At 36.7% G+C, this 27,895-nt stretch overlaps 1 protein-coding gene across 1 annotated transcript; it reads right to left on the bottom strand.

The window, feature by feature from the left end:
• Positions 1-88: 88 nt before the first annotated feature.
• LOC127831233 (filamin-C-like) lies at positions 89-22,444 on the bottom strand. The gene is made up of 6 exons (XM_052356219.1): positions 22,171-22,444; positions 20,859-20,996; positions 19,023-19,190; positions 17,857-17,994; positions 788-868; positions 89-249 (listed from the first exon to the last, which is right to left on the bottom strand). The coding sequence occupies exons 1-6, from the start codon at positions 22,199-22,201 to the stop codon at positions 89-91; spliced, it is 717 nt and encodes a 238-aa protein (XP_052212179.1). The 5' UTR covers positions 22,202-22,444.
• Between the last annotated feature and the right edge of the window lie 5,451 nt (positions 22,445-27,895).

Genomic DNA, 27,895 nt, shown 5'->3' with positions numbered 1-27,895 from the left:
CTTATTGACATTTCCTTGAAGTTTCAGGATAATTGCACAAACATTTCTCAATTAATTTCTATGTCTACATCATATTGGGATTATGCATTCATTCGAAGGGAAGTAACTCACCACTGAATCCTGCCTCATCTCCCACAGTTCCTTGCCTAAAGTTGTCTACCCTGATTGAAGCCAGATCAAACACATCCACATAGAATGGACTGCCGGGGATTTGCATACCGCCATACTGAATGTTGATTATGTGGCGACCTGCAGGAATGAACGAAATATGTACCAGTGAAAAAGGGAATATGGCACAAAAATATACCCATTTTTTGCTTTCCATTCAATTATATATCTAGCTTAGGTTTAATGTAAACGTTACCGTAAGAGAATGCTGGTATACTTTCAATATATATATATATATATGCTTTCGCATTGGAAAAATGCACATAAACCAGAAAGTACACAAAAACAAGATCAAAATACATTTTTGCATATAATGTGCTTGTACTTTATTTCAGTGTTTTAGTTTATCTTTGTGTTACATGTTTATCTTTGTGTTACATGCACCAATAAATTAATGTTGCATGTGCATTCAGTGTCGTCCAAGATTTGCCTGTGAAGTCCCCACAGGCTAATCAGGGATGGATTTTTTTTATATAAATTATGTCTCTTCTAAACAAAATCCAGTTTGGACAAAAAGGGTCGTCCATGAGTAGCCTGTGCAGACTGCACAGGCTAATCATGGATGACACTTTACGCACAAGCATTAAGACCAGTTTTTCCAGAACACACCTCCACTTACCTGCTACCTTAGGCTTCCATTCTACCTTGTATCCGCTACCCTGGGACGAAACCTTTGCCTTGACATTGTCACCGGTTGGTGCTGCAAATATTCAAATCTAACAATGCAACTCAAGCATCAAGTGGATTGTTCTAAACCCATTTATGCCGAGCGTTTAGACAAAAAGGCCTTGGCAAACAGCGTAGACCCAGATGAGACGCTGCATGATGTGGCGTCTCACCAGGGTCTGCGCTGTTTGCTAAAAGGAATTTCTGTAAGAAATAGTCTAAATATAGAAATAAATATAATAGACATCCCTAATTTTGGAAATAAATTGATCCAATTAAGAAGGCTGGGAGAGTCAACAAGGCATAAATGGGTTAATATTGGAGGAAAGTTGGTTGGCACTTTTTGTGTGTCATAGAACATTAATCAATCTTTTTGGTCTTTTTGCTATGTTATTAAAATGTAGATGCTTTCATATGAGTAGGTAACTTACCCTTGCACACAAGCTTACAGTAACCCTTTGCATGCTGGGAAATTTGTAGTCTGCTAAAATGTCGTCTGCTGAATTTCTAAAATAAGCATTTTCTTAGATTTCTTTCAAAGAATACTATCAGAATAGCAAACAGTTTGGATCCTGATGAGACGCCACATTCTGTGGCGTCTCATCTGGATCCAAACTGTTTGCAAAGGCCTTTAAAATTCGGTTCCAGCGCTGAAAGGGGTAATGTTTGCAATATGGCATTATCTTCCTCAAACCATGTGATAGCTATGTTTGATAAGTTGTATGTCATCTTTGTAATAATAATAATATTTACAATTATAATGGTCATTGTTTATAAAATAAAAACTTTTATTCATAAATAACTGATAACAGGAGCCAAACACTACATGTATTGAATAAGAATCTAAAAAGAACTGTTTACAATAAACTTGATTAGAATGCATAACAAATATATAATTTATGTGTTAGTACTGAATGTATAGTATATAGTACACTAGTATATAAAAAACAATATTTTGTTATAATTTTAGCGTGCTTAGTATAATTATGTATTGAACATTTAATACTATTGTTAGTCTACAAGTAATGAAAGAAACTAACAGTGACAGGAAAATCACATTCACTTCTATAAACAAAGGTTTATTAGCATTCCCAAAATATACATAATTTCTTCGTGCACATTCTATTACAGCACACAGATGAATGCATAGAATTTATATTACATATACTCGTATAATTCTGCATGCTTGTTGAAACACCAACATGTTTTAAATCCTTCTTCCATTCTTGTTTCTTTGTATTCTCTCTACTGCCAGCAGCTTATTTCAGGCTTCACTGAGTAAACCACACACATTTACCAGAAAGGCTGAATATAATTTTGATTTTCATACGTGTGAAGAGAAAATCTATCGTCCATCTTTGCTCTTCAGTGGATATGTATACATAAACAGGCATTGTTTAACCCTTTCCCACTCAGGACCAGTGAAAATGGCTATGTGCAAACAGCATAAAACCAGAACAGCCTTCAAGTAACTCGCAGTCTGTTCAGGTTTTATGCTGTTTGCTGCTCATCAATATCTAAGGGTTGGAAATGAAGCCTTTAAAATGTGAATCTAGTAAGAAAGATCTTAAATTGAATGTAACTGTCTTCTAAGGGACTAAAAATGTGTCAAAATATGTATCTAAGATGTCATGTATTGTAATGTAAGGGACACAACTCGTATTGTCTTGTTAAAGCATGCAGTCATGAGTTACTTGTATTGAGATTTATATATATGTGAATCTATGAATAAAGCCAGTTGTGAGTTACCCACCGAAGAGTTCAGAGTTATTACATGGTGTCAGAAATCTATTAAAAATCGGCGCAATCAGGCGATTGCATGACAATCGTACGTTGCAAATCTGTTGTTAAAGGTTCATTTTATACAACAGCGAAATGGCTTCGAAGGGAATCAGGCCATTACCGGAATTTAACCCGTCAGAAAGTGCATCAAGTTGGGAAGACTACAAACGGGACTTCATAATTCATTTGGACGCGCTAGGTCTGGACGACAAGCCTGGAAAAAGAAAGGTTGGTGTCCTACTTGCCAACATGGGGAGAGAGTGCGTAAAAATTTACGATTCGTTCGCGTGGGCGCCGGAAGTTGTTGCCAATCAGGATGCTGGAATCGCAGCAGTGCCAGCCGAGGATAAATACCATCTAGAAACAGTTTTCACAAAATTTGACAGACATTTCGGAGTGCATAATTACCGTAACATTAAAAGACAAGAGTTCCTCAACACAAAGCGTGGTAACCTGTCAATAATGGATTACATTTCGGAATTAAAAAGAAAGGCCAAACACTGTCAATATGGGGAACAAAAAGAAGGGTTAATATGTCACATGATCATTAATGGCGTGAATGACACAAAGTGTAGTGAAAAGCTAATGGAGATACCGGTTACACAACTTACCATCGAACGTGTCGTGCAGGTTTGTAGGCAAATAGAATTGACCGCGTCTCACATCAAATCACTGGGCGAAAGCCCTCACGTAAACATCGCTAGAACGCATCAAAACCCCCATAAGCAACAAAAATACTGTGCCAAGTGTTGCAGAAAACATGAAGTAAGGAAATGTCCCGCCTATCAAAAACAGTGTGACAATTGCGGTGAGTTTTGCCATTTCAAGGCATCCAAATTATGTCCTGCAGTCGGTGGGACATCGCATCAACAAAAGGGGATATCACACAGAGGGGCACGTGGCTATGGACGTAGACTGCGTCATCGCGGAAGTGATCGGGGAATCCACCGTGGATATCGGGGCCGTGGAGGTCAACGACATGTCAACTACACCGAAGCCCAGGAAGACCAGGTCGAGGAAATGTTTAACCAGTTTGAACATGCGGATGTGAACGACGTATTTATCGCAACATCGAGTGAAGATAATCATGAATGGTCCGCTAACTTGAAAATAGGGTGTAAAACGATAAAATTTGAAATCGACAGTGGCGCAATGTGCAGTGTCATGTCATATGGAACAGCGAAGCTATTTGAAAAGGTTGCACCAATCAAAAGGAGTGATGTTATTATAAGCGGTGTCAATGGGCCAGCAGTGAAGGCGCTAGGAATGATTACATTGCTGTGCGAGCATAAAAATATCAAGCGTTCGGTTAATTTCCAGATTATGAACACTCCAAGAGGCATAAACTTGCTTGGAAGGAATGATTCAGTTGATTTTGGGCTGATCATGAGAATACACACCGCAAGACTTGAAACAGAATCTATCATTGAGAAATATAGTGACGTCCTTGGGGAAGAGATTGGGTGTATACCGGGCGAGTACGAGATTAAAATCGATAAGTCAATAGAACCAGTAGTTCATGCACCAAGACCGGTTCCAGTCGCGATTTGTGAACAATTGCAAGCTGAACTAAAACACTCAGAGAAATGCAACATTATTGCTGAAGTAACAGAACCTACGCAATGGGTCAGTAGTATGGTGTGCGTAAGGAAGAAAAACGGAAGAGTGCGAATATGCATTGACCCCACAGATTTAAACCGCGCAATCCGAATAGAACATTACCCAATGAACAGTTTTGATGATGTTGCCACAAGATTGAATGGGAGTAAATACTTTACAACGCTAGACGCGAATATGGGTTATTACCAAATAAAATTAACTGAAGAGAGCTCGAAGCTCACAGCGTTTAATACTCCGTTCGGCAGGTACCGATACCTGCGGATGCCGATGGGCGTGAAGTGTTCGAGTGAAGTGTTCCAACGGTCCATGGAACAGAACTTTGGTAACATTGACGGGGTAGAAATAATTGTTGACGACATTTTGATTCATGGTAGAACACTGGAAGAACATAACAGGCGCTTGGAAACGGTGCTTCAAAAGGCACGTTCAATTAATCTGAAGATGAATAAGAAAAAGTGTATGTTTGCCAAGCCGGAGGTGGACTATGTAGGTCACAAACTGACTGGAGACGGAATTAAACCGACAGATCAAAGAGTGAAGGCGATAGCAGACATGAAAGAGCCAGAGAGCTTCAGTGAGCTGGAAACCGTGTTAGGCATGTTATCGTATGTGTCTAAGTTCATCCCAAATCTCAGTGAGTTGAATGCACCACTGCGCGATATGAAAAGGCTAGAAACGTGGAGCTGGGGTGACGAAGCGAAGCGCGCGTTCAATAAAATAAAAGAAGCTCTTGTTTCAACAAAAGTACTTCAGTACTACGACTTGAAAAAACCTGTCACACTCACAGTAGACGCATCAATGAGAGGCCTGGGAGCCGCGATAATCCAACAGGATCGTGTTGTGGCATATGCGTCACGTGCGCTCACACCGACAGAGCAACGGTACGCTCAGATCGAAAAAGAAATGCTAGCCGTTGTATATGGCTGTGAAAAATTCCACAAACTGCTATATGGCCGAGATACTTTCCTAGTGGAATCTGATCACAAACCGTTGGAGTCGATTCTAAAGAAAGAAATACATAAAGCTCCGCTAAGGATTCAACGAATGATTTTGAAGCTTCAACCGTATGACTTCAACCTCGTGCACAAAAGCGGCAAGGACATGGGTCTAGCAGACTGCCTCAGCAGATTACCGTTAGAAAATCAAGATGAGAAAACTATCGATGAAGAGTTGAATGTTTTGAAGCTCGACACGCTGTCGTGTTCAAACCATGACAAAATTGCACGCGCAACGCAAGCGGATGAACAATTCCAAGTACTGGCAAAGGTTATCATTCGAGGATGGCCAGAAACGAAGTGCGAAGTTCCAGTTGAAGCCGTTCCATTTTGGGATTACCGCGATAAAATATCAATTTACAATGGAGTTCTGTACCGAGGGGAACGCGTGTGTATCCCGAAAGAAATGAGAACAGAAACGTTGAAAGCGATACATAAGTCGCATTTAGGGGTAGTAAACTGTAAAAAGAGGGCGAGAGAGTTAGTATTTTGGCCCGGCATGAACAAACAAATTGAAGATCTTATTGGCAAGTGTAGTGCGTGTTTAATGCATCGCAAGATGAGCCAAAAGGAGCCAATGATCATCCAACCAGTACTGAGCTACCCTGGAGCAAAGTTGGAATGGACTTATGCGAACTAGAGGGTAACAATTACCTAATCATTGTAGACTACTTCTCCAACTTCATTGAAGTAGCACCATTGCAAAGAGACACTCGAACGAGCATCATCTTAAAACACATCAAGCAAAACGTGGCTCGTTATGGAATCATGGACTCAATCATCTCGGACAACGGTCCACAGTTCACCAGTGCTGAATTCCGAGAATTCATCGAAAAATATGGCATCACCCATATTACGTCGTCGCCTTTGCACCAACAAACAAACGGCCTTGCTGAAAAGGCTGTACAAACCGTTAAAAATCTAATTAAAAAGTGTAGCGAAACAGGGGACGACATCTACTTAGCCCTGTTAGAACTAAGAAACACACCACGCGATAACATCGGATCACCGATGCAACGTTTGATGGGTCGACGCGCAAAAACACTAATACCTATGAAACAAACATTGCGACAACCAGAAACAACCAGTGAAAATGTCGCACCAAAGTTGTTGGAATTTCGTGAAAAGCAAAAATTCTACTACGACCAACACGCGAAGAGCAAGGACAATCTTCAGCCAGGGGACGCAGTAAGAATTAAAACCCCATCTGGTTGGAAACCGGCAGAGTATGTGAAACCGTCCGAATACCCACGATCACATATCGTTAAGGCAGGCGAATCGGGGCGCGAATATCGCCGAAACACGGACATGCTAATGAAAACAAAGGAAAGACCACACATTATCACCACAAACAATGACGTGTACATACCGGCACCCACAGCGCCAACAGAGACGGTAGCAGAACAACCATCAACAACTCCAAATCACGAAAACAGTGCTAGTGCGAGATCGAGCGAAACTCGAGACAAACCGGGGAAAGAGAGTGTACAAGACACTGTTAGAAAGAAAACGAGGTCAGGAAGAGAAGTTCACAAACCGATACGGTTAAATGACTATGTGTAAGATGTGAAGTGCAAAACATGTGTCATATGACTGCCTTATTGTAGTGCAAAATAAACTTATTAATAAACTGTTTAATAACTATCATTCGGTAATATTGGTATTTGTATATGTAAGATGTATTGTGGTAGTAAACAGTAGGAACAGTTTGTACATATTTATTTTTATCATATCAAACTGTTGGTTAAGGTTTAAAGATTCAGTGCCTTCAGCGCTTTGATTTTTCTTCTAACAACAAAATGTTCATGAAATTTTCTTCTCACAAAAATCCAATATTAATTATTTTTGGGTGTATCTACTTTCTAGCTTGTTTTCGGTGTTATAACAGTCTGTTATCATTTCCTAGCTGAAACCCGACATTTACTGTATCTGTCATTTGTCATTTTGTCCTGAGCAAGCTTGAATCCGAGATAACAGAGACAATTTTTTGGAAAGTTAGCAAACATGTATTTTAGTGAATAATTTTGTCTTACATGTTGTTTTATTGTTAATTTGATTTTATGAAGTTCAATTGCATATTTAATTTATAAGAAGTTCTTCATGACTTAGAGTGCATTTTATTCATATAGAATATTCTATTTTCAATAACAATTTAACACTCAGAGGTTTAAAAGAAATTCCCACTATGGTTTTATAAAAAGAACAGTTTATATTGTGTTACTACAGGTTATGTTATTTGCTTTCTTTCATAAACCTCTTCGCATATGTAACGATAGAGTAGTTGGTGTATCATGTGTTTATATTTTTAAAAAAAAGAAAGAAAAGGGGATGTCATGTATTGTAATGTAAGGGACACAACTCGTATTGTCTTGTTAAAGCATGCAGTCATGAGTTACTTGTATTGAGATTTATATATATGTGAATCTATGAATAAAGCCAGTTGTGAGTTACCCACCGAAGAGTTCAGAGTTATTACATAAGAGGCAAAGGGTTAAGGTCCCTCCATTGTGTCTCCAACTCTGAAGTTCTCACTTCACACAAAACACCGCTATACCAACCAAGATGGAACCAATCATGCCAGCATGCCGTATCATGTCAATAATTGTATCAGAGCCTGCTACTGCTGCTTTTCAGTACCACAAATCATGCACATAACACACTGTATGCATTACTATGCTACAGAAATTACAACTCTACAATAAGTTTCGGAGCATTATATCACACCACATGCTCGGCTTAAACCTGGAGTGTACCCCACATTACCTTCATTACCCCTAACATAAAACTCTGCCTTTTAGTGCCTGGTCTCGCGTTATGCTTCGAGCATTCCATGAACACAACAACACTATTCAAATGATTTCTTCTATTTATGCCATAATATGTGTAACCATGCTACAAACTCCACTCCTAGCATTCAGCATTTGGTTGCACAACCATGCTACAAACTCCACTCTGAACATTCAGCATTTGGTTGCATAACCATGCTACAAAATCCACTCTGAGCATTAGCATTTGGTTGCATAACCATGCTTCAAACTCCCCTCCGAGCATTCAGCATTTGGTTGCATAAACATGCTACAAACTCCACTCTGAGCATTCAGCATTTGGTTGCATAACCATGCTACAAACTCCCCTCTGAGCATTCAGCATTTGGTTGCATAACCAGGCTACAAACTCCACTCCGAGCATTCAGCATTTGGTTGCATAATCATGCTACAGACTCCACTCTGAGCATTCAGCATTTGGTTGCAACCATGCTACAAACTTTACTCCGAGCATTCAGCATTTGGTTGCATAACCATGCTACAAAAATCCACTTCAAGAATTCAGCATTTGGTTGCATAACCATGTAACTAAATCCACTCCGAGCATTCAGCATTTGGTTGCACAACCATGCTACAAACTCCAATCCGAGCATTCAGCATTTGGTTGCATAACCATGCTACAAACTCCACTCTGAGCATTCAGCATTTGGTTGCATAACCATGCTACAAACTCCACTCTGAGCATTCAGCATTTGGTTGCATAACCATGCTACAAACTCCACTCCGAGCATTCAGCATTCGGTTGCATAACCAGGCTACAAACTCCACTCCAAGCATTCAGCATTTGGTTGCATAATCATGCTACAAACTCCACTCTGAGCATTCAGCATTTGGATGCAACCATGCTACAAACTCTACTCCGAGCATTCAGCATTTGGTTGCATAACCATGCTACAATCTCCACTCTTGAGTATTCAGCATTTGGTTGCATAACCATGCTACAAACTCCACTCTGAGCATTCAGCATTTGGTTGCATAACCATGCTACAAACTCCGATCCGAGCATTCAGCATTTGGTTTCATAATCATGCTACAAACTCCACTCAGAGCATTCAGCATTTGGTTGCATAACCATGCTACAAACTCCACTCCGAGCATTCAGCATTTGGTTGCATAATCATGCTACAAACTCCACTCCGAGCATTCAGCATTTGGTTGCATAACCATGCTACAAACACCACTTCGAGCATTCAGCATTTGGTTGCAAAATCATGCTACAAACTCCACTCCGAGCATTCAGCATTTGGTTGCATAACCATGCTACAAACTCCACTTCGAGCATTCAGCATTTGGTTGCATAACCATGCTACAAACTCCACTTCGAGCATTCAGCATTTGGTTGCATAATCATTCTACAAACTCCACTCCGAGCATTCAGCATTTGGTTGCATAACCATGCTACAAACTCCACTCCGAGCATTCAGCATTAGGTTGCAACCATGCTACAAACTCCACTCCGAGCATACTGCATTCTGTATCCTCCTGTGATGAACATGGTTATCTGATCCAAGGGGAGGTAATACCCCAAGGACTGCAGGAAGCACCATTGTATGTCCTGAACAATGAAATATCTTGTGTAACTTGGCAGTGCAAGGGCTCGACTGGAATCTTCTTTCAAGCTGATTTTGAAGCGCGAACCTGCAAATAAATGTACCGGTATATTGAATAATTTAATATTGGATCCCTACTTATTGTAGAAATGTCAAATTTATGTTTGATTGTTATTTTGATTTAACAATGGGGAAGTAAGAAAAACCTGTATCTGATAGAAATATGGTAAAATGATTCAACATTTTACACTCAACCCCTGTATTTGTGTTTTTATTAATTTATCAATCACAATTGAAGTGAAGAAGTTAATAATACAAAATTATGTTACTTTCAAAATATCAGTTATTTTAACAAAATTTTGTGTTTGAAAATTAATTTTAACTCTGGTCAAACAAATACAAGATTAAGTAACAAAAAAGTAGCACAAAATGCCTAAATGCCTCATTGAATTGCAGGAGGATTGTAGCCCATTTTTACTGTTACAATATTAGATGAAACACATGTCTAGACCAATAAAAAAGAGGAAAATAAAAGATTTCATATAATATGGTATTTTTATAGCATATTACCTTAATTGTGCACACGACTTTTAATTTCCCCTACCTTGGCCATGCTCAGCCAAGCAAGAATGTTACAACGAAGGCTGATTTATGGCAAGTGTAATATCAGCTTTATGTGCATGATTTTACTGTATTCAAAACATGTTTTTTTATAATGGCAAGCTTTTTATTAGTAGCATATACATTTTGTTGCTTTATTTAAACAGAAAGTAACCATTGAAATCAAGGTTGAGTTGCAAAATTATCACAAGTCAAGAACAAGAAGTTAGTATTAAGATTGGGCAATTTTGTATTCCTTGTGCAATGGCTTAGCAATGTTTCAACATTTCATTTTGTTATCACTAATGTTGTTGCCCCTTTATTTGAATACTGGGGTTTAAGCATGTGTTTAACTGTTGTCCCAGATTAGCCTGTGCATTGCACAGACTAATCAGGGAAAACGCTTTCCACTTTTAAGTAATTTTTCTTTATATAGAGGTCTTTTAAACAAAAATTCAGTCTAGGGGGATTGTGTTGCCCCTGTCCATCTGGGACAGCCCTTTACGCACATGCATTAAGCCTAATTGTCAAACAGTTTTCCCACAACACGGCTTGCCAGGAACGGGCTCTCCATTATAAGAGATGTAGATATCATAGAGGTCAGGTTTCTCAAGGTCAAAGGTCAAATGTAGAAGGTCATCCATAGCTTTCTCGATGGCTGATTGGACAGTTCCCTCGCTGTTCATGATCACGACATGAAGGTCTACAGGACCAGCTGAATTCACATCAACTGGAAAATGTAATTTATAATGGTCAACATTTCGGAATAAAATGCAACCCTTTCCTGCTCAGGAGCCACGTGAAAAAGGAAAGTAATTCACAAGTTGTTAAGATGAAAAAGAAAAGTAATTCACAAGTTGTTAAGGTTTTAAGCCATTTGCTGCTCATCAGTATTTAAGGTTTGGAAAGGAAGCCTTAAAAACTTGAATCTATTAAGAAAGGTATTTAATTAAGTTTTGATTTTCTAAGTGATTACAAATGCTTTAAAATGAGTATCTAAATGGTGAAGGTTTAACAATAACTGTGGATCAAAGATCAACTGGAATTAAGACACACATTCGCCAAACACAACGTTGTGGCCCATCCATTTTTGGAAAGATCTTTTGAACATCAAAACTTACTATAGCTAGCCCCATAAGTGACTACTACCAAACAAGATTATCTGGCAAGATGTAACCATCATGTTGTAGAAATGCTAAGTTTCAACACGGATGGACAAACACCAATGAGAAATCTGCTATACCCTCTTTAATTTATTGTGGGGTGTATAAAAATCAAATCTAAACAAAACTCTTTATTTTGCATCATAATCTTCAATATAAATCTCAGGCAAATGAACCTATGAGATGATCTTTAAAATAATAATATCGGCTAAAAAACTGTTCTTATTACACAAGATCCATCACAAGTTGATTTATTGTTATGTTACATATTTTGAGGTTTGATCATGAAACTATTGTTTGAATGTTTGTTTCCTTGGATTTTTTTGTTGTTTTCAACAGTATTTAAGTAATTACAAAGTGTTAAATTTACCAACTCACACTTTTCCCAGGGTTAGCTGGTTTGAGTTCTAAGTGCACATACTTATGCAAGAAACTGCCGTTCTTTAATCTGATGAACGGAGAGAATGGCCCCATTTCATTGCCAATACCAACTTAAGTCATGTTGTCTTGCTGCGATAGATTAAACTATTGTATCTAACAAAACAAGTATGAAGAAGATATCATTTACAATAGTTTGCTCTCAACACAACTTACAAATTTATAAGCACAATAAATATATAATATCGACGAAACCTTTCATCAAATGTCTCGTGCCGACTTTGGGCTCATCCCAGTGACCAGTGACCTTGACCTTTGTCAAGTCAAAGGCCTCAATTCTCATTGGACAGCCCCAAGCAGGTATCACATCGCCATATTTCACTTCCACGTCATAGGTCCCTGGCTTGATTGGTATCCAGTCAATGCTGTACAGGCGGTCTCCAATATTCCTCAGTTTGAATGGTACTCTGTTATAGACTGGCCCTGCAATTAGATACCATTACGCATGATGTTCACAGGAAAATCTTGACCCGTTTTTAACAACCTATTCAAAACTAAAACCAAATAATAAAGAATAATCATTTAAAAGTTATGTTGTAAATATTCTGTTTTGTTGAGTCTTCATTGACTCTGGAAAAATAGGGCTTAATAAATGTGTGTTAAGTATCATCCCAGATTAGCCTGTGCAGTTTGTAATGGCTAATCTGGGATACCACTTTCCCCATTTTATGGAACTTTTCATTTCTATATTTAAAGTCTAAGAAGCCAAGGCAGTCCAAAAATCCAGTCTAGGCAGAAAGTTTCATCCCAGATTGGCCTGTGTGGACCACACAGGCTACTCTGGTCGACACTTTTGGCACATGCATTAAGCCCCGTTTTCCCAAAGCGTGCCTCATGCGTTCCAACTGACCAATGATATGGATGGCCAGATCCTCAATGGCTGAGGGGGCACAGGTCATGTAAAGGTTCACCCAGTGGTGGCACGGATACAGGCTCCTCTCTGGTCGCTGTACCCTGATCTTGTCCATATCGGCGAAGTTGATCGACAGTGGACTACCTGGACGAAAAGTAACGGTAGGTTTGATATGAGCAGTCTAAGCAGAAAGTTTTGTCCCAGATTAGCCTGTGTGCACTACACAAGTTTTGTCCCAGATTAGCCTGTGTGCACTACACAAGTTTTGTCCCAGATTAGGCTGTGTGCACTACACAAGTTTTGTCCCAGATTAGCCTGTGTGCACTACACAACCTTTGTCTCAGATAAGCCTGTGTGCACTACACAAGTTTTGTCCCAGATTAGCCTGTGTGCACTACACAAGTTTTGTCCCAGATTAGCCTGTGTGCACTACACAAGTTTTCCCAGAACGAGGCTCACATAAAACAACTGCTTTGCATAGAAACTGTCTAGTTAAGCGGTGCAAAGGACACAGTCTGGAAACACACCAAACACACCAAATATTATCTCTGCATAATTCTTAAAATTGGAAATGCTGTACTCATAATTTAAGCTTGAATGACAAATAGCTTTCAAGTTATATGTAAATTGATTCAAACAAAAATAAAGCAAAAGAAAGAAATTGTGTTGAGGATGTCAATACATATATTCTGATTGACAATTTAGAACACTTTCATTTGTGGTGCATTATAACTTTAAGGCTTGAACTATTTCTTATGACTTGACTGATTCAAAAGCAAAAATTGTTTAGAAACTAATGGAGTGCTTTCAGAGGGGAGGAACAATTCTTGGTGTATATGGAAGGTTTTTGGCGGCTATGGAAAGATCATGGTTTCTATGGAAGGGTTTTGGTGTCTATGGAATGTTCTTGGTGTCTATGGAAGGTTATTGGTGTCTATTGAAAGTTCTTGATGTCTATGGGAAGTTCTTGGTGTCTATTGAAAGTTCTTTATGTCTATGGGAAGTTCTTGGTGTCTATTGAAAGTTCTTGATGTCTATGAAAAGTTCTTAGTGTCTATTAAATGTTCTTGGTGTCTATGACAAAATTGTGTTTCCTGAGTGTGAATAGATCGTGGAATGACTCGGTCGCTAGGCTGACATCATATCCTCTGTGCCAGTCATGTAATACATTTTGCATTGTGCAGAGTAATTGCAGATACAATGGCTAGAAGCTTACCATTGCTAACAGTCTTTTAATCTATCAGAACTTACTTGGAATGTGTTCTCCGTTGAACAAGATGGATAACTCATGCCTTCGTTCACCCTCGCCCATGAAAGTCACCTCAAAAGTTCCCTCCCCTAGTGCCTCTAGCTGGGTCGGGATTTTCTCCCCATCTGTTGTCATGGTTACCTCCATAGTCCCATCTTCAGCTTCCTCACCAAGGACTGAAACAAAGCAGCTATATAACATGAGCTGCACTCTTTGACAACTGGGCTTAATTCATATGCATTGAGTGTCCTCCCAAATTAGCCTGTGCAAACAGCACAGGCTTATCAGGGACAATTATACAATTATAACATTCCATTTACCATACATAATTATCATAACCTTAAAAGGGAGACTTTTAATATATTCATGAGGTTAAATGAAGGAAAATATGAAAATAAAAGATCTGCCTTTACAGTAAACAATACATGTACATACATAAACACAACAAAAAGAAACACATTTTGTACCTATAATAAACTGTCATTAGTTGGTACATTTAAAAACGTTTTCATGCAAAGTAGTTGATGTACGAATAAACCTGATTGGTATGTTTCATAATTTTGAATAAATAATCAGGTATTTTAATGAAAGCACATTGGCAGAATTCATTGTGCTGTATCCCAAAGTCTCAGGCCCCACAATAAAGCAATTAACATTACCAACAAACATATTTGATGTACCTAAAACTGCAAAGGCAGTTGACTTTATAAACCATGCATTTTAACACTGAAATCTTTAATTAATGTGTAGATAATCCTTCCAAGATTAAAACACAAGTGAAAATAGCAACAAGCAACCAATAAAAGACCAGAATAGCCTGCGAGTAACTGGCATTCTGTTCAGGTTTCATGCTGTTTGATGCTCATCAGTATCGTATGGGAAACGAAGCCCTTAAAGCTTGAATCTAGTCAGAAAGGTCCTCAATTTAATTTTCCATGGGACTACAAACGCCTCATAATGCATATCTGGTAAATGGATAGAGCAAACTTCACGGCAATCCAGTACCTCTGAACTTGAAAGGACTGTTGAGTATCCCCAGAGGCATCTTTGACAGCCTGACCAGCTTGGGGTCCCAGGTCTTAAAGCTGTAGGGACTGCCAGCCATGTGGGCCCCGCGGTAAGTGACACTCACCATATGCACTCCTACTAAATTAAACAGTTCTCGCTCTGTGAAAATTGGGTTTAATACTTGTGCGTAAAGTGTCCTTACAGATAAGCCTGTGAAGTACGAGCAAGGCTGATCCGGTATGACATTTTCTGCATAAACTGACTATATGCAAACCTGGAAAATAATGTAATAATTTGTTGGAGAAATGGTGCTTAATTCATGTGCGTAAAGTGTGGTCTCATATTAGCCTACGCAGTTCACACAGGCTTATCATGAACAACACTTTCCGCTTGATAGAATTTTTCCTTTAAATAAAAATCAAGTCTAGCTTTTTCAGTGCTGGAACCGAATTTTGAAGGCTTTTGCAAACAGTTTGGATCCAGATGAGACACCACAGAACATGGCATCTCCTCAGGATCCAAACTGTTTGCTATTCTGATAGTATTCTTTGAAAAAAATAGAAGAAAATGCTAATTTGAGAAATTCAGCAGACAACATTTTAGCAGATGACGAATTTCCCAGCATGCAAAGGGCTAGGCAGGAAGTGTCATCCCTGATTAGCCTGCGCAGACTGATGCAACACATTACGTACATGCATTAAGCCCCATTTTCTCAGAGCAAGACTTTAATAGTTTCATGGTAATCAATTTTGTGCAAGATGCAAAAATTGTTACTAGTTAAAACTCAACAATACAGATTTGATTTTCAAACCTATGGATTAGTGTACTTAAAAATGTTCGGTTTGTAAGAAATACATGTATAATGTTATGCTTTAAAAACATTTATATACTTTATTAAGGGTTAGTACAAATTTATTGCATAGAAACTAAATAAATAATATATCATTCAAATTTTAAATTTTTGGTAAGCAATTGGACCCGTATTCTAACATGTATCATTTGAAAATGTGTGCATTAAGCCTTAAATATGTAACCCACCTTAGATTTATTTTTAATGTTTTTCAAGAAAACCTCGGCTGGAACTTTATATATGGCCCATTTCATAATACACTTACCAACTTCTTTTGGTATAAAATCTATTCTTTGTACTCTATCTTTCTCTTGGGTGTAATTGATTGCTACATCCCTTTTAGAGGGAGCTGTAATATGGACATGCTATAATTACATAATGATCAACACTCTACAAAACATTATGTGCTTACACATTATTTTTGCAAAAAAAAGGCACATTTGAGAAATAAATACCACAAATGATTCAACCATTAACATTTAGATTCATCAACAGACTTTATAGACATCTAAACAATACAAATATACATAACTATTGTTCCACATCAAAAGTAATCAAGGTTGCTACAAGTTGAAATATACAATTATTTACTGTTTTCAATCGATGAAATATGAGTAATGCTTCACTTACCTGGATCTCAGTGTTTTCATGCATACTTCATGAGTAGAAACGTTCCTTGATCTTGCAAAATACCGATCACCCAATGCTGTTAATACTCAAATGTTCCATATACTTCAAACACTTAAATGGGATACCAGAGATACAAATTTTCCATGCATCTTTTCTTTTCTTCATATTCACAGAAAATTGTGGCTTTCAGAGTTAATATTTGTTGATGGAACAAATGTTTGATATAGTGGTACATAAAATCATGCATGCATTGTTGAAACTAAGTTCACAAATTATACTTTAATAAAATAAAAAGAACCTCACATAGTGTCTACTCTTTTCATTAGTGGAAGAATCAATAACATGCTGTTACAGTTTACTGTGAGCTGCTGGAGAAATTTTAATAAAACGTAACTTTTCACTAAAATAAAAGAAAACAAGAAACTGTCAGAGATGGGTGATGCTCCCCAAAGTTTTTTTTCTCACAATATTGCACTATATATTCAGATAAAAGAAAAAGTCTTGAGGGCACAGTAGATGGGGGGGACAAGAAGTTTTTTATAGAAAATTTCAAAGGGCCATAACTCTGTGGAAAATCATCCAACCAGAACCCGCTGATAATATGCACATCTCCTCTTGGTAGTGAAGCTTCCCATTAAGTTTAATTGAATTCCGGTCATTAGTTGCTGAGAAATAACCCGGACAAAAATTGTGCACGGACAGACACACAAACGGACGGACGGATGGACAAAGCGGCGACTATATGCTCCCCCCAAATTTTTTGGGGGAGGATAAAAAGAGTGCTTAATAACAACAACAACAAATTGTTGGGCATGCAATAAGATATTAGTTATACAATGAACATAAGCACATGATTCTCCCAAATTATTTTTTGTAGATCAGAGACATAAACAAGAAAGCAGTGCATAATATTTCAATAAGAAACAACATTTTTCATGGTTAGTATGCATAAATATCAAACACACCTGTAGCAGCATTAATTATTTATGTTATATTATATAAAAGAAACATATCAAAGTAATGCATAACTATTATTGCATACTCAAATATTGTTAGTATTAACACTGAATGAACATTCCAGCTCCAAGAAAATTTACAAAGCAATTATATTTATAAGTAATAAACACAATTTAATTTGCTAGTAATATGTTTAAATATTTAACATTTTATATACTTTTTACAAAGATTTTCTGATTTTTATATTGTTCAATTTATTGCTCAAAATGATTTGTGTGTGCACTATAAAATACCTGTTGTTCTATAAAAGCCTTTCATTTACTGCAAATACATTTGTTTGAAAACCAACCCCAACAAACACCATGCAAATCATCGTCATACACTATACATTTATACATAAAAAAGCAATTTACATATTGTGTTATATGCATAGTAATTGTCATGATTAAAAACAATAATTGTGATAAATTGTGTGCATATTGCAAAGAACTACTTGACTTACAAATTATATCAACATTGACATCCAATGCTCTTTCCGAATCTAGGTAGAAACTGGCAGACTTGTCTACAGGAAGTTGCAATTCGAAGCTTCTTACTTGAACTGCTGTAAGACTCACAGCATTGCAAGTAAATGGAGAATCTGAAGTCAAGGGAAGTAAAAATTACTCTTTTTTTTCAAATATCAAAGGAAGCAACACTTTTAAAGCAAAATTATCCATGCATCAAGGGAAGTAACTCTGCAATTTGTTTTCCAGTATGGGAATTTTTCAGAAAATTCCATCGTATTAACAAATTAAATTTATGAAATCATATCTTTAATTTCTTTGATTATCTTTTCTACTTTATTGTCACATAAGATACAGAAGTGTGTATCTAGATTGTAACAAACATGTACCATAATATTGACAAGGTTCTCATCGACTACCACTTCACCATATTAGCGTTTAATAAAGATAGAAAATCTGTATAATAATATTTTGATTTCAGAGAAATGCTTTTATCAGTTTCCTTCGGCATACCAGTTCTATGGTTTCACTAAAAATGTCTGTTGAATGCTCCAAACCTTAGCAACAAACCCGGATCTTCCCCATTCCAAGTCTGACACCATATCCATTAGGCCTTAAACAGTGACTTGCGCATCTTAACTTTGCATACAACAGATACTAATGATTAAGTAAATGTGTTGCCACAGCGCAGTGAATATGGTGTCAGCCTAGCGACAGGGATATCACAAGTCTTATCCCATTTGTGGGAGCGTTCTTTTAATCTCCAATAGACACCAATTACTGGTTCTACCCAGGTAAAGGACTCAATAAGCTGTAGGCTTTTTATGCAATCCAACTAAAATAACAAGAGCTGTGTTTGTGAAGCACAATGACCCCTACTGGGCTTTGAAGATGCACGGCAGCTATTTTAGACAAAAATGACCTTTGACCTTGAGGGATGACCATGACCTTTCAGTCTCAAAATGTGCAACTCCATGAGATACATATTCATGCCAAATATCAAATTGCTATCTTCAATATTGCAAAAGTTATGACCAAAGTTAAAGATTTGGGAAAGACACACACACACACACACATACAATGACACAATGACAGACAGTCTAAAAACAATATACCCCTGATCATTCGATCCAGGGGGAATAAAAAGATTTAAACTTTGTACCTGGATGTTGCTCCTGGTTAAAGATGATCTCCACTTTCTGCTGGCCCGCCTCCTCCGGTGTAAAGCTCATCTTGTACACACCGGTCTCCTGGGACTCTACCGTGTTGGGCAGGGTGCCGCTGTTCACCATGATCTCCAGCTGGCCCTCCCCGGCCTTCCTTACATCAACTGGACAAGGGGGGAACATACGTTTATAAGTGGTGTTCTGGGAAAACTGGGCTCAATTCATGTGCCTAAAGTGTCGGCCAAGATTAGCCTGTGCAGTCCGCACAGGCTAATCAGGGACGTCACTTTCCGCCTAAATTGGATTTTTGCTAAGAAGAGACTTCATTTAAACAAAAATGTTATAAAAGTGGAAAGTGTTGTCCTTGATAAGCCCGTGCGGACTGCACAGGCTAATCTGGGACGACACTTTACGCACATGCATTAAGCCCAGTTTTCTCAGAATGTGACTCATGTATATTAGTGGTATTCTGGGAAAACTGGGCTTCATGAATGCACGTATGGAGTGGTTCCAGATTAGCCTGTGCAGTCCACTTTTATGGAGCAAATTTTCTTAAAACTGAAGTCTCTTCTTCGAAAAATTCATGTTTAGGTTGAATGTGTGGTCCCTAATTTGGGATGACATTTTACACACATGCACTACATCCTTTTCCCCATAGCGCAACTCATTTATAAAATGAACAATGCTGTTTTTGTGTGTGAATTTGCATGTTGATCTGACCATGCTGTGGAGGATACCCCATGAAAGAATATGTACTTTTTTCCGATAGCCCTTGTTTTTGCTATAGAGGCAGTCGCAAGAACAGTTTATATTGCAATTCCCGGAATCCCAGTAAAACACTGTAGCACTTTACAAAGGGAGCCCCTTGGTTTGTGTACATGCTACGTGCTAGATGAATAACACAAAACTTGTTAGCTCAATGTTTTTTTAACCACTAGATTTGTCCTTGGATGGAAAAAAACATATGTGCTGCTGAAATTTTCAATGCTCCCACCCCGCTGGCAATTGATACACAAACATCTAGAGCATTTTACCAGTTAAACACTGCTCCAAATATTGGCAACAGCATCACCCTGATGCAATTCCTAACATGAATTACACACCCTGATCCAATTCCTTACATGAATTACACACCATGATGCAATTCCTAACATGAGCTACACACTGTAATGCAACTCCTAACACGAGTTTTTACACCCGGGTGCAATGCCTAACATGAGTTACACACTCTGATGCAATTCCTGACATGACTTACTCACCATGATGCAGTTCCTAACACAAGTTACACACCCTGATGCAATTCCTAACATGAGCGACATTTTCCCAAGGATGTACACATCAATGAAGCAATTCTTAGGAGTGACATTTTCCCAAGGATGTACACATCAATGAAGCAATTCTTAGGAGTGACATTTTCCCAAGGATGTACACATCAATGAAGCAATTCCTAGCAGAAGTGACATTTTCCCAAGGATGTACACATCAATGAAGCAATTCCTAGCAGGAGTGACATTTTCCCAAAAATGTACATATCAATGAAGCAATTCCTAAAACGAATGACATTTTCCAAAGGATGTACACATCAATGAAGCAATTCCTAATAGAATGACATTTTCCCAAGGATGTCCACATCAAAGAGGTTTTTTAGGTCAACAAATCCCCAATGCACTTAAATCTTATGTTTGACCTTTAACTTCAAATTGTGAACCTTCCAAGAACATACCATGTTTTTGAACTCAACTTTTTTTTAAATGCTTGTCACTTCTGCCAAGTATTTTAGAAATCCATACAATTTTCACACAGTTATAGCAAAGAAATCTCAACTTGTTTACTTCCAAATTCAATAGGCTGGCAGACGACTCCATCAGGGATATCAGTGACCTTGATGGCTGCTGTGTTGTATGCCTTGGCAACGAAGGGGCTTCCAGTGAGCTCTTGCTCTCCATACTTCAGGGTTATTGTGTAGTCTCCTATTGTACATTGAATAGCATCTCTTTACCACTTATATACGTATTTGTACGCATTTGTTGTCCCTTACAAAGTTAAATTTAATTTAAGACCTTTTTTACTAAATTCAAGTTTTAAAGGCTTCATTTCCAACCCTTAGATACTGATGAGCAGCAAACAGCATAAAACCTGAACAGACTGCGAGTTACTCGCAGGCTGTTCTGGTTTTATGATGTTTGCACATAGACATTTTCACTTTGCTTCTGAGTGGGAAAGGGTTAAAATGGATATGCTCAAGGACTGGTCCTATCTTTGAAAAATATGTTTCATTGTTTTTACTGCAAAATCCTCAGTATTAAGTTTAATTAAGAACATACATTAAATTTAAAAAAAAACGTACAGCTTAAAAGACTTGATATATAGACTCCGGTATAACTTTAAAGTAACCCGGTCTCGGGTATACTACAATATAGTAACCTGGGTTCAGATAAACTAAAAAGTATCCCGGAGTATGCACGGTGCCTTTTTAGTATATTTTCCAAACCAGGGGTACCTTGTTGTATACTTAAAGAGTACTCAGGAAACTGTCAAGTAGTACCTGAGCTGACAACCAATTTAGTGTTTACAAGTCTTCACCTCAAATCATCAGAGAACTATGAGATAACAATTCCTTTTAACCCATTTATGCCTAGTGGACTCTCCCATCCTTCTAAATTGGATCAATTTTTTTCCAAAATTAGGAATGTCTAGTATATTTATTTCTATATACAGAATATTTCTTTCAGAAATTCCTTTAAGCAAACAGCACAGACCCAGATGAGACGCCGCATCATGCGGCGTCTCATCTGGGTCTACGCTGTTTGCAGAGGCCTTTTTTCTAGACGCTAGGCATAAATGGGTTAATTAACCTCAAGTATATTAAGTCTTACTTATTAGGATTAATATTTAAATGTAATTATAAAGACATTCGAGAAAAATTATCAAGAAATACATTCTTTTTACCATGGCTAGTGTAACAGGATACAGTTTAATATGAGTCTCATTCTGTGAAAAAAGCGTTTATATTCATGTGCGTAAAGTGTTGTCTGTACAGGTTAATCTGGGACAACACTTTATGCACATGCATTAAGCCCAGTTTTCCCAGAATAATACTAACATAATGCCCCAATAGTGATATACAATTCTTAAAACACTCACCAATTTCCATAGGAGTGTATTTGACCTTCATTTGATTGTTTTTGTTCTTTAGTTTGTGTTGCACGCTGTTTCTATGGGGATCGGAAAGAAGAACAACACAAGACGTGTCACACAACAGACCATGAGGAACTCAACATACTGCTTTGACAAATGAAAAGCTTTAAAAAAAATTACACCCAAACAACTTAACACATGTGAAAAACCAAGTTGACACAAATGAAAAACCACTTTGACACAGATGAAAAACTGGTTTGACACAGATGAAAAACTTAAATAGGTTAACAGTCATGCAATGTACATGATTATGGAATAGTATGTTCTTGAACTTACTAATGGAAGAACAAGCAAGCAGACAAACTGACCAATGGTAAACAAAGGTATCTGTACTTTATAAAACTAAGAAACAAAATCCCATACTGACTAGCTGTTGGATCTTAAAACAGAATACTGTGTTATTTGTGCAAAAAAACATGAGGTATTCACAAACTATGAGAATTTATCAATGAGCACTATAAGACTGCCTGCAAAGTAGATTGCGAAATGTGCATTTTTCACCAATAACCATGGAACAGAGGGTGCTTGGAAGAGGAACATTTGAATCATGCAAATATTTCAGTTTACAAAATATGATACCATTAATTGAATTTTTTATTAGTGATAGTGCTGTGTTAAACATACCTGAAGTATGAGGAAAATTATACATGTGTGGAACAAAATTGTGAATCTCACAAAAAATAGGTATATATATCAGGCATTTCCCAAGGCGGTTTTAGCACAGCGGGCCCGCGGTGCCTGGACTTCAAAATCCATTTCGCCGCGGCGCTTGATTTTCCGATCATGATGCCGCAACGCCGAAAAGTTAACATGCCCTTGTAATCTCTGATCCGTCTGCATTCGGCCAACGACCAATCCGTATAAGCTGTATGTGCAAAGGCTTAGATAAGACGCGAGCACGATTTACGGGTCGTTTATAGGTGTCAACTATGGTGTTTGCCCCCTAATAATGGTCGATAATGATCGATTATTACTGGTGCACATGGCTTAAGAGCTATTAAAGGTATGCGCTATTTTGTTGATGTTTTATTTTAGTTGCAAACAACTATTTCAGCGGTGTTTCAAGAATAGTCACTGTTGTTTGTTGCGGCTGTGTGTACTATAATAACAGAACAAAAATTGTGTTCTATTATGACTTGCAGTATAATAAAACAAACAAAGCATGATTAAGATGATTCATGTCACGTTAATCATATAATTTTAGTAAAATACGGTATACATTTAAGCGTAATTGAAGTTATATTTACGGTTAATTGAAGTCAACTCTAATTTGATTGCTCCCTAAAACTTAAAATGTTTTCACACTATTTCAAACGCGACTAAAATTAACAGCACCAACATTTAATGCATTCACATCAAATAGTTTATTCGATATTTTCGGAATACGATATATATCTGCAACAAAGTTATCTTTAGTTTGTGGGCACGCCAGAGTGCTACGATCTAAGATACGACCAGTCCCTGTGCCTGGAAAATCTGCAGTTACATATTTCATTGTCAGTACTACTAATAATCGTCGCTGTCAGAGAGTGCAATAAGTGAAAGTTTCCAGGACGTTTAAATGATCCTCTAACCTCTGACCCACCAAACAAGCGACTCAAACAGCGAGCTAGTGGGTTCGACAGTAGTTGGACGCAATATTGTCCATGGGTATCACATTTTGAAGGAGGTAAGAATATCTTTACTTTTTTATAAGTTTGTAGAGAAAGCAACACTAAATGAAATCATAAGTGAATAATAATTGAAAACAGACAGATATTGTGTTGCATCAATTATAAGACTCTACAGATGATAAAATTTCAATATGAATGTCACTTTATAAACATATAATATACTATTAAATAAAACAGTTGTTGGTATGATGTGCTCTTTGTGTATTCGTCACATGTGCAGATCAGTACGTTCTAGATGAAGCAGTCGGTACTGCTCCGTGGGTACTTTACTAGACTGTCAAGAATATAAAAACACACGAAAAAAAAAGCTTTTTGCTGAAATATTTCATTGTGTTAAAACGAAGATTTAAAATTCTAATTTTCTAATTTGACAAATTGTGTGTATTTTAAACTGCGAGAGGGCATCAGCACAATGAAAAGGGTAGTAACAGAAAATCGTGCTCTCCCGAAGTCTGATGTCCTCAATGTTCTGGTTATGGTCATCATTGAAGGACCTGCCAATGAGGCAGTGGACTTCGGAAGAATGGTGGATGCCTGGCTACAGGAGAAGCCTCGGAGAACAGTTCTTCCAAGTTTACATTTTATATATGTATACGTGTGGTAAATTATGTAATTGTCGTTGTGGTTTTCTTTTGCAATAATTTTGTAGTGCGTTCTAATGCCTACTGTTATTTTTCTTGTTACAATGTATTTCATATTATAAAATATGACTTAAATAAAATAAATTGTGGAAAAATAAATAAACAATAAAATAAATAGTAGTGCTTCAATAGCTCAAAAGTAGTGTGTATTTTATAAAAGAACATGTAGAGAAGTGGTTAAATAGCTCCAAAGTATTGTACATTGTGATTAAGAAAAAAAAAATAAAAAAAATAAAACACTGAAAGCGAAATGGGCACCCTTCCGTACCAACCCCCATTCCGCGATGTCATGCCGCTGTGACTGACCAAATTCCTGGGGAAATGCCTGATATATATATATATATATATATATATTTACATAATTAATTTATGATAAATGAAATACTGAAATAAATGATAATAAGCTATGAACTGTGAAGAATTACTAAAAACATTATTTGCTAAAATACAAATAAAAAAGAAAGAAATAAACCTTGAAAATTACATTGTTCTAAATTCTTAAATGAGGAATTACATTTTAAAAATGTCACAAAACACATGTACAAAATATGTTTACAAAATTGTATCATACATAGACAGGCATACTTAACTAACAAAATCTTCAAATGAAATATTACTTAGAAGTTATCATAGACTAAAAATGAAAAGTTCTTAAATTGATTCATTTCATTATTTATATTCAATATAATATTGTTGTGTATTTTCCTTATATCATCATCAATAATTTTTCTTAATTTGACACTTAATGAACGAAATTAATTTAACAAAAAACTGTTAACTGCAAACAAATGTGAGTAACTGTGAAAGAGATAACATAAATTGTATACAATCCTTGTTGCTAAGTGGGTTAAGAGAAAACAAAGTCTATGAAGGGGCATGCTACATTTTATTGTATACATAACAATTGTTACATAGTACATGCATGCTAGTAACAAAAATACACAACATATATATTATACACCATTAATCTGTTCAATTTAGTAAAATATTATTTAGAACTCCATTCATTCATCATCAAACTACAAACTACTCAGAAACTTTTGTCATACACAATTATAATATCATAATCAGCATTAAAGAAACTGTTAACAACGATTGACGAAAAAAGAAATGTTTTAAAATACCGTATTTTTTTTACAATTATATTTTATATTGATTAAAATATCCCGACTGGTATATAACATAACATGACAAAAGTTCATATTTTCAGTATATTCGGTAATAAAATTTTGCGACGTGAAATCGAAAGTACATCGCGAAAAACAGGTGACATAACGATATACACACTATAAATAATGCAAGTAGATTAAAGGGATCTTTTCACGCTTTGGTAAATTGACAAAATTGAAAAAAGTTGTTTCAGATTTACAAATTTTCGTTTTAGTTATGATATTTGTGAGAAAACAGTAATACTGAACATTAACCATGCTCTAATATAGCCATTATATGCATGTTTTGACGATTATGAAACCTAAAAATTATAAAGCGTTGCAACGCGAAACGATTGAATAATTTGGAGAGTTCTGTTTTTGTCGTTAAATTGTGTATAACTACGAAGATTGCTTATATAATGTACAAAATACGTCAAGTATGTATACTCGGCGGAATAGCTCAGTAGGCTAGAGCGTTTTTACTTCAGGACTCTGTCAGTACTCCAGGGCTTACTGGTTCGAAACCTGCTCCGGGCAATATTCTTTTCCTTTTTTAAATTTTATTCTTGATTTTTTACTGGAGCTTTTACGATCAAATGTTTACATTTATCAATATAAAGCATTTAATGAATAAGTTAAAAAATGCCAAAAACTGTGAAAAGGCCCCTTTAATCATTTTATATATAAAATACATACAATTCACTACACATGCACAAGTTGCATTCTTGGGTTTACCATGTGACGATGATGATCAATCTACTTACTATTTTAATCAATATAAACTAATAAAAATTGTAAAAAAAATACGGTATTTTAGAACTTTTCTTTTTTCGTCAATCGAGGTTGACAGTTCCTTTAAATTAAAATGAATTTTTAATGTTGATAAATACTATGCCTTTGATGTCTTCAAAGACAAACCTAAACAACCATATATCAAAATTTATGAAACACTACAATATTATCAATTAAAGTGACATTTCTTGTTCAATTATCAATATAACCCAGATGTATTTGATTTTTTTTCGTGGAAATAATGTATGTGTGTGCACATTGTTAACATCAACGCTGAATTCCCCTTTCAAACTGGTTAAAATGTTCATGCACAGTCAGAGAAATTTATAAAAAGAATAGAAGTATTATTAAACCTGGTATACAATGCCTTTGCACAAGTTTAAGTACTTTTACACTGGCCCAACTTCGTAAAAAGTATTAAAATATAAACAACAAATGTTCCAGATACAAACTTAATATATTTTAATGGTTTATAATACATTCGGAAATAAACCGTCTATTTAAAAAAAAAATGCATTTATAAACATATTAAACTACAAATTGTTCACAGAAGCTGATCCCCCCCCCCCTCCTCTCACACATTTTTGGACACAGACAAATCTAACGTATGAATAATTCTACAGTGAACAAACAGGGCCAACATTCTGCCAAAAATGGTCGCAGTACAATTCCATTCTTTATGATCATACACGTATACAGGTCATTTAACTTTAACAAGATTCACCTAGTAGTTTAAAGTGACATACACAATATATTGTGGGACTATACATACTCAAAAGAGACAAAAGGTTATTAGTTGCTAAAACTTGTTGCAGCCTTATTGATTTTTTTTTAAACCTCTTCCACTTAGATATGTATTTTGACCCATTTGTAGTCCCTTAGAAAGTTAATTTAATTAAAGACCTTTCTTACTAGATTTAAGTTTTAAAGGCTTCATTTCCAACCCTAAGATTCTGATGAGCAGCAAACAGCATATAACCTGAGCAGACTGCGAGTTACTCCCAGGCTGTTCTGGTTTTATGCTGTTTGTGCACAAACAAGCACAAAGCAGTTTTCACTTTGCTTCTGAGTAGGAAAGGGTTAAATCATCTACACATTAAGTTCATTCAACTGTAAAAGCTCGAGCGAGATTCATCCAAATGTTCACAGAGGGGGTACTCACATGACAAACAAGATAGCAACGTTGATGCCGAGACAGGTATTTTGAGCTGTTTTATATCCTTTATTATTTTATTAATTGTTAAGATGCTACTCAACTTCAAACCATATCCGCAAGAAAGAGATTAGTTTTTATATTGAATAAATAGTCGCTCTATATCTTGACTTTATTCTCTGCAAATTTTTTTAGTGGGTCACAAAATTACAGCTCCGCCAAGAAAATTTGCAGCAAGAAGTCACGATACAGAGCCAATAT

This window comes from Dreissena polymorpha, chromosome 5 (assembly GCF_020536995.1).
Source record: "Dreissena polymorpha isolate Duluth1 chromosome 5, UMN_Dpol_1.0, whole genome shotgun sequence".
Lineage (NCBI taxonomy): Eukaryota > Metazoa > Mollusca > Bivalvia > Myida > Dreissenidae > Dreissena > Dreissena polymorpha.
The sequence above is the reverse complement of the archived record's forward strand: the minus strand, read 5'-3'. Positions and strand labels throughout refer to the sequence as shown.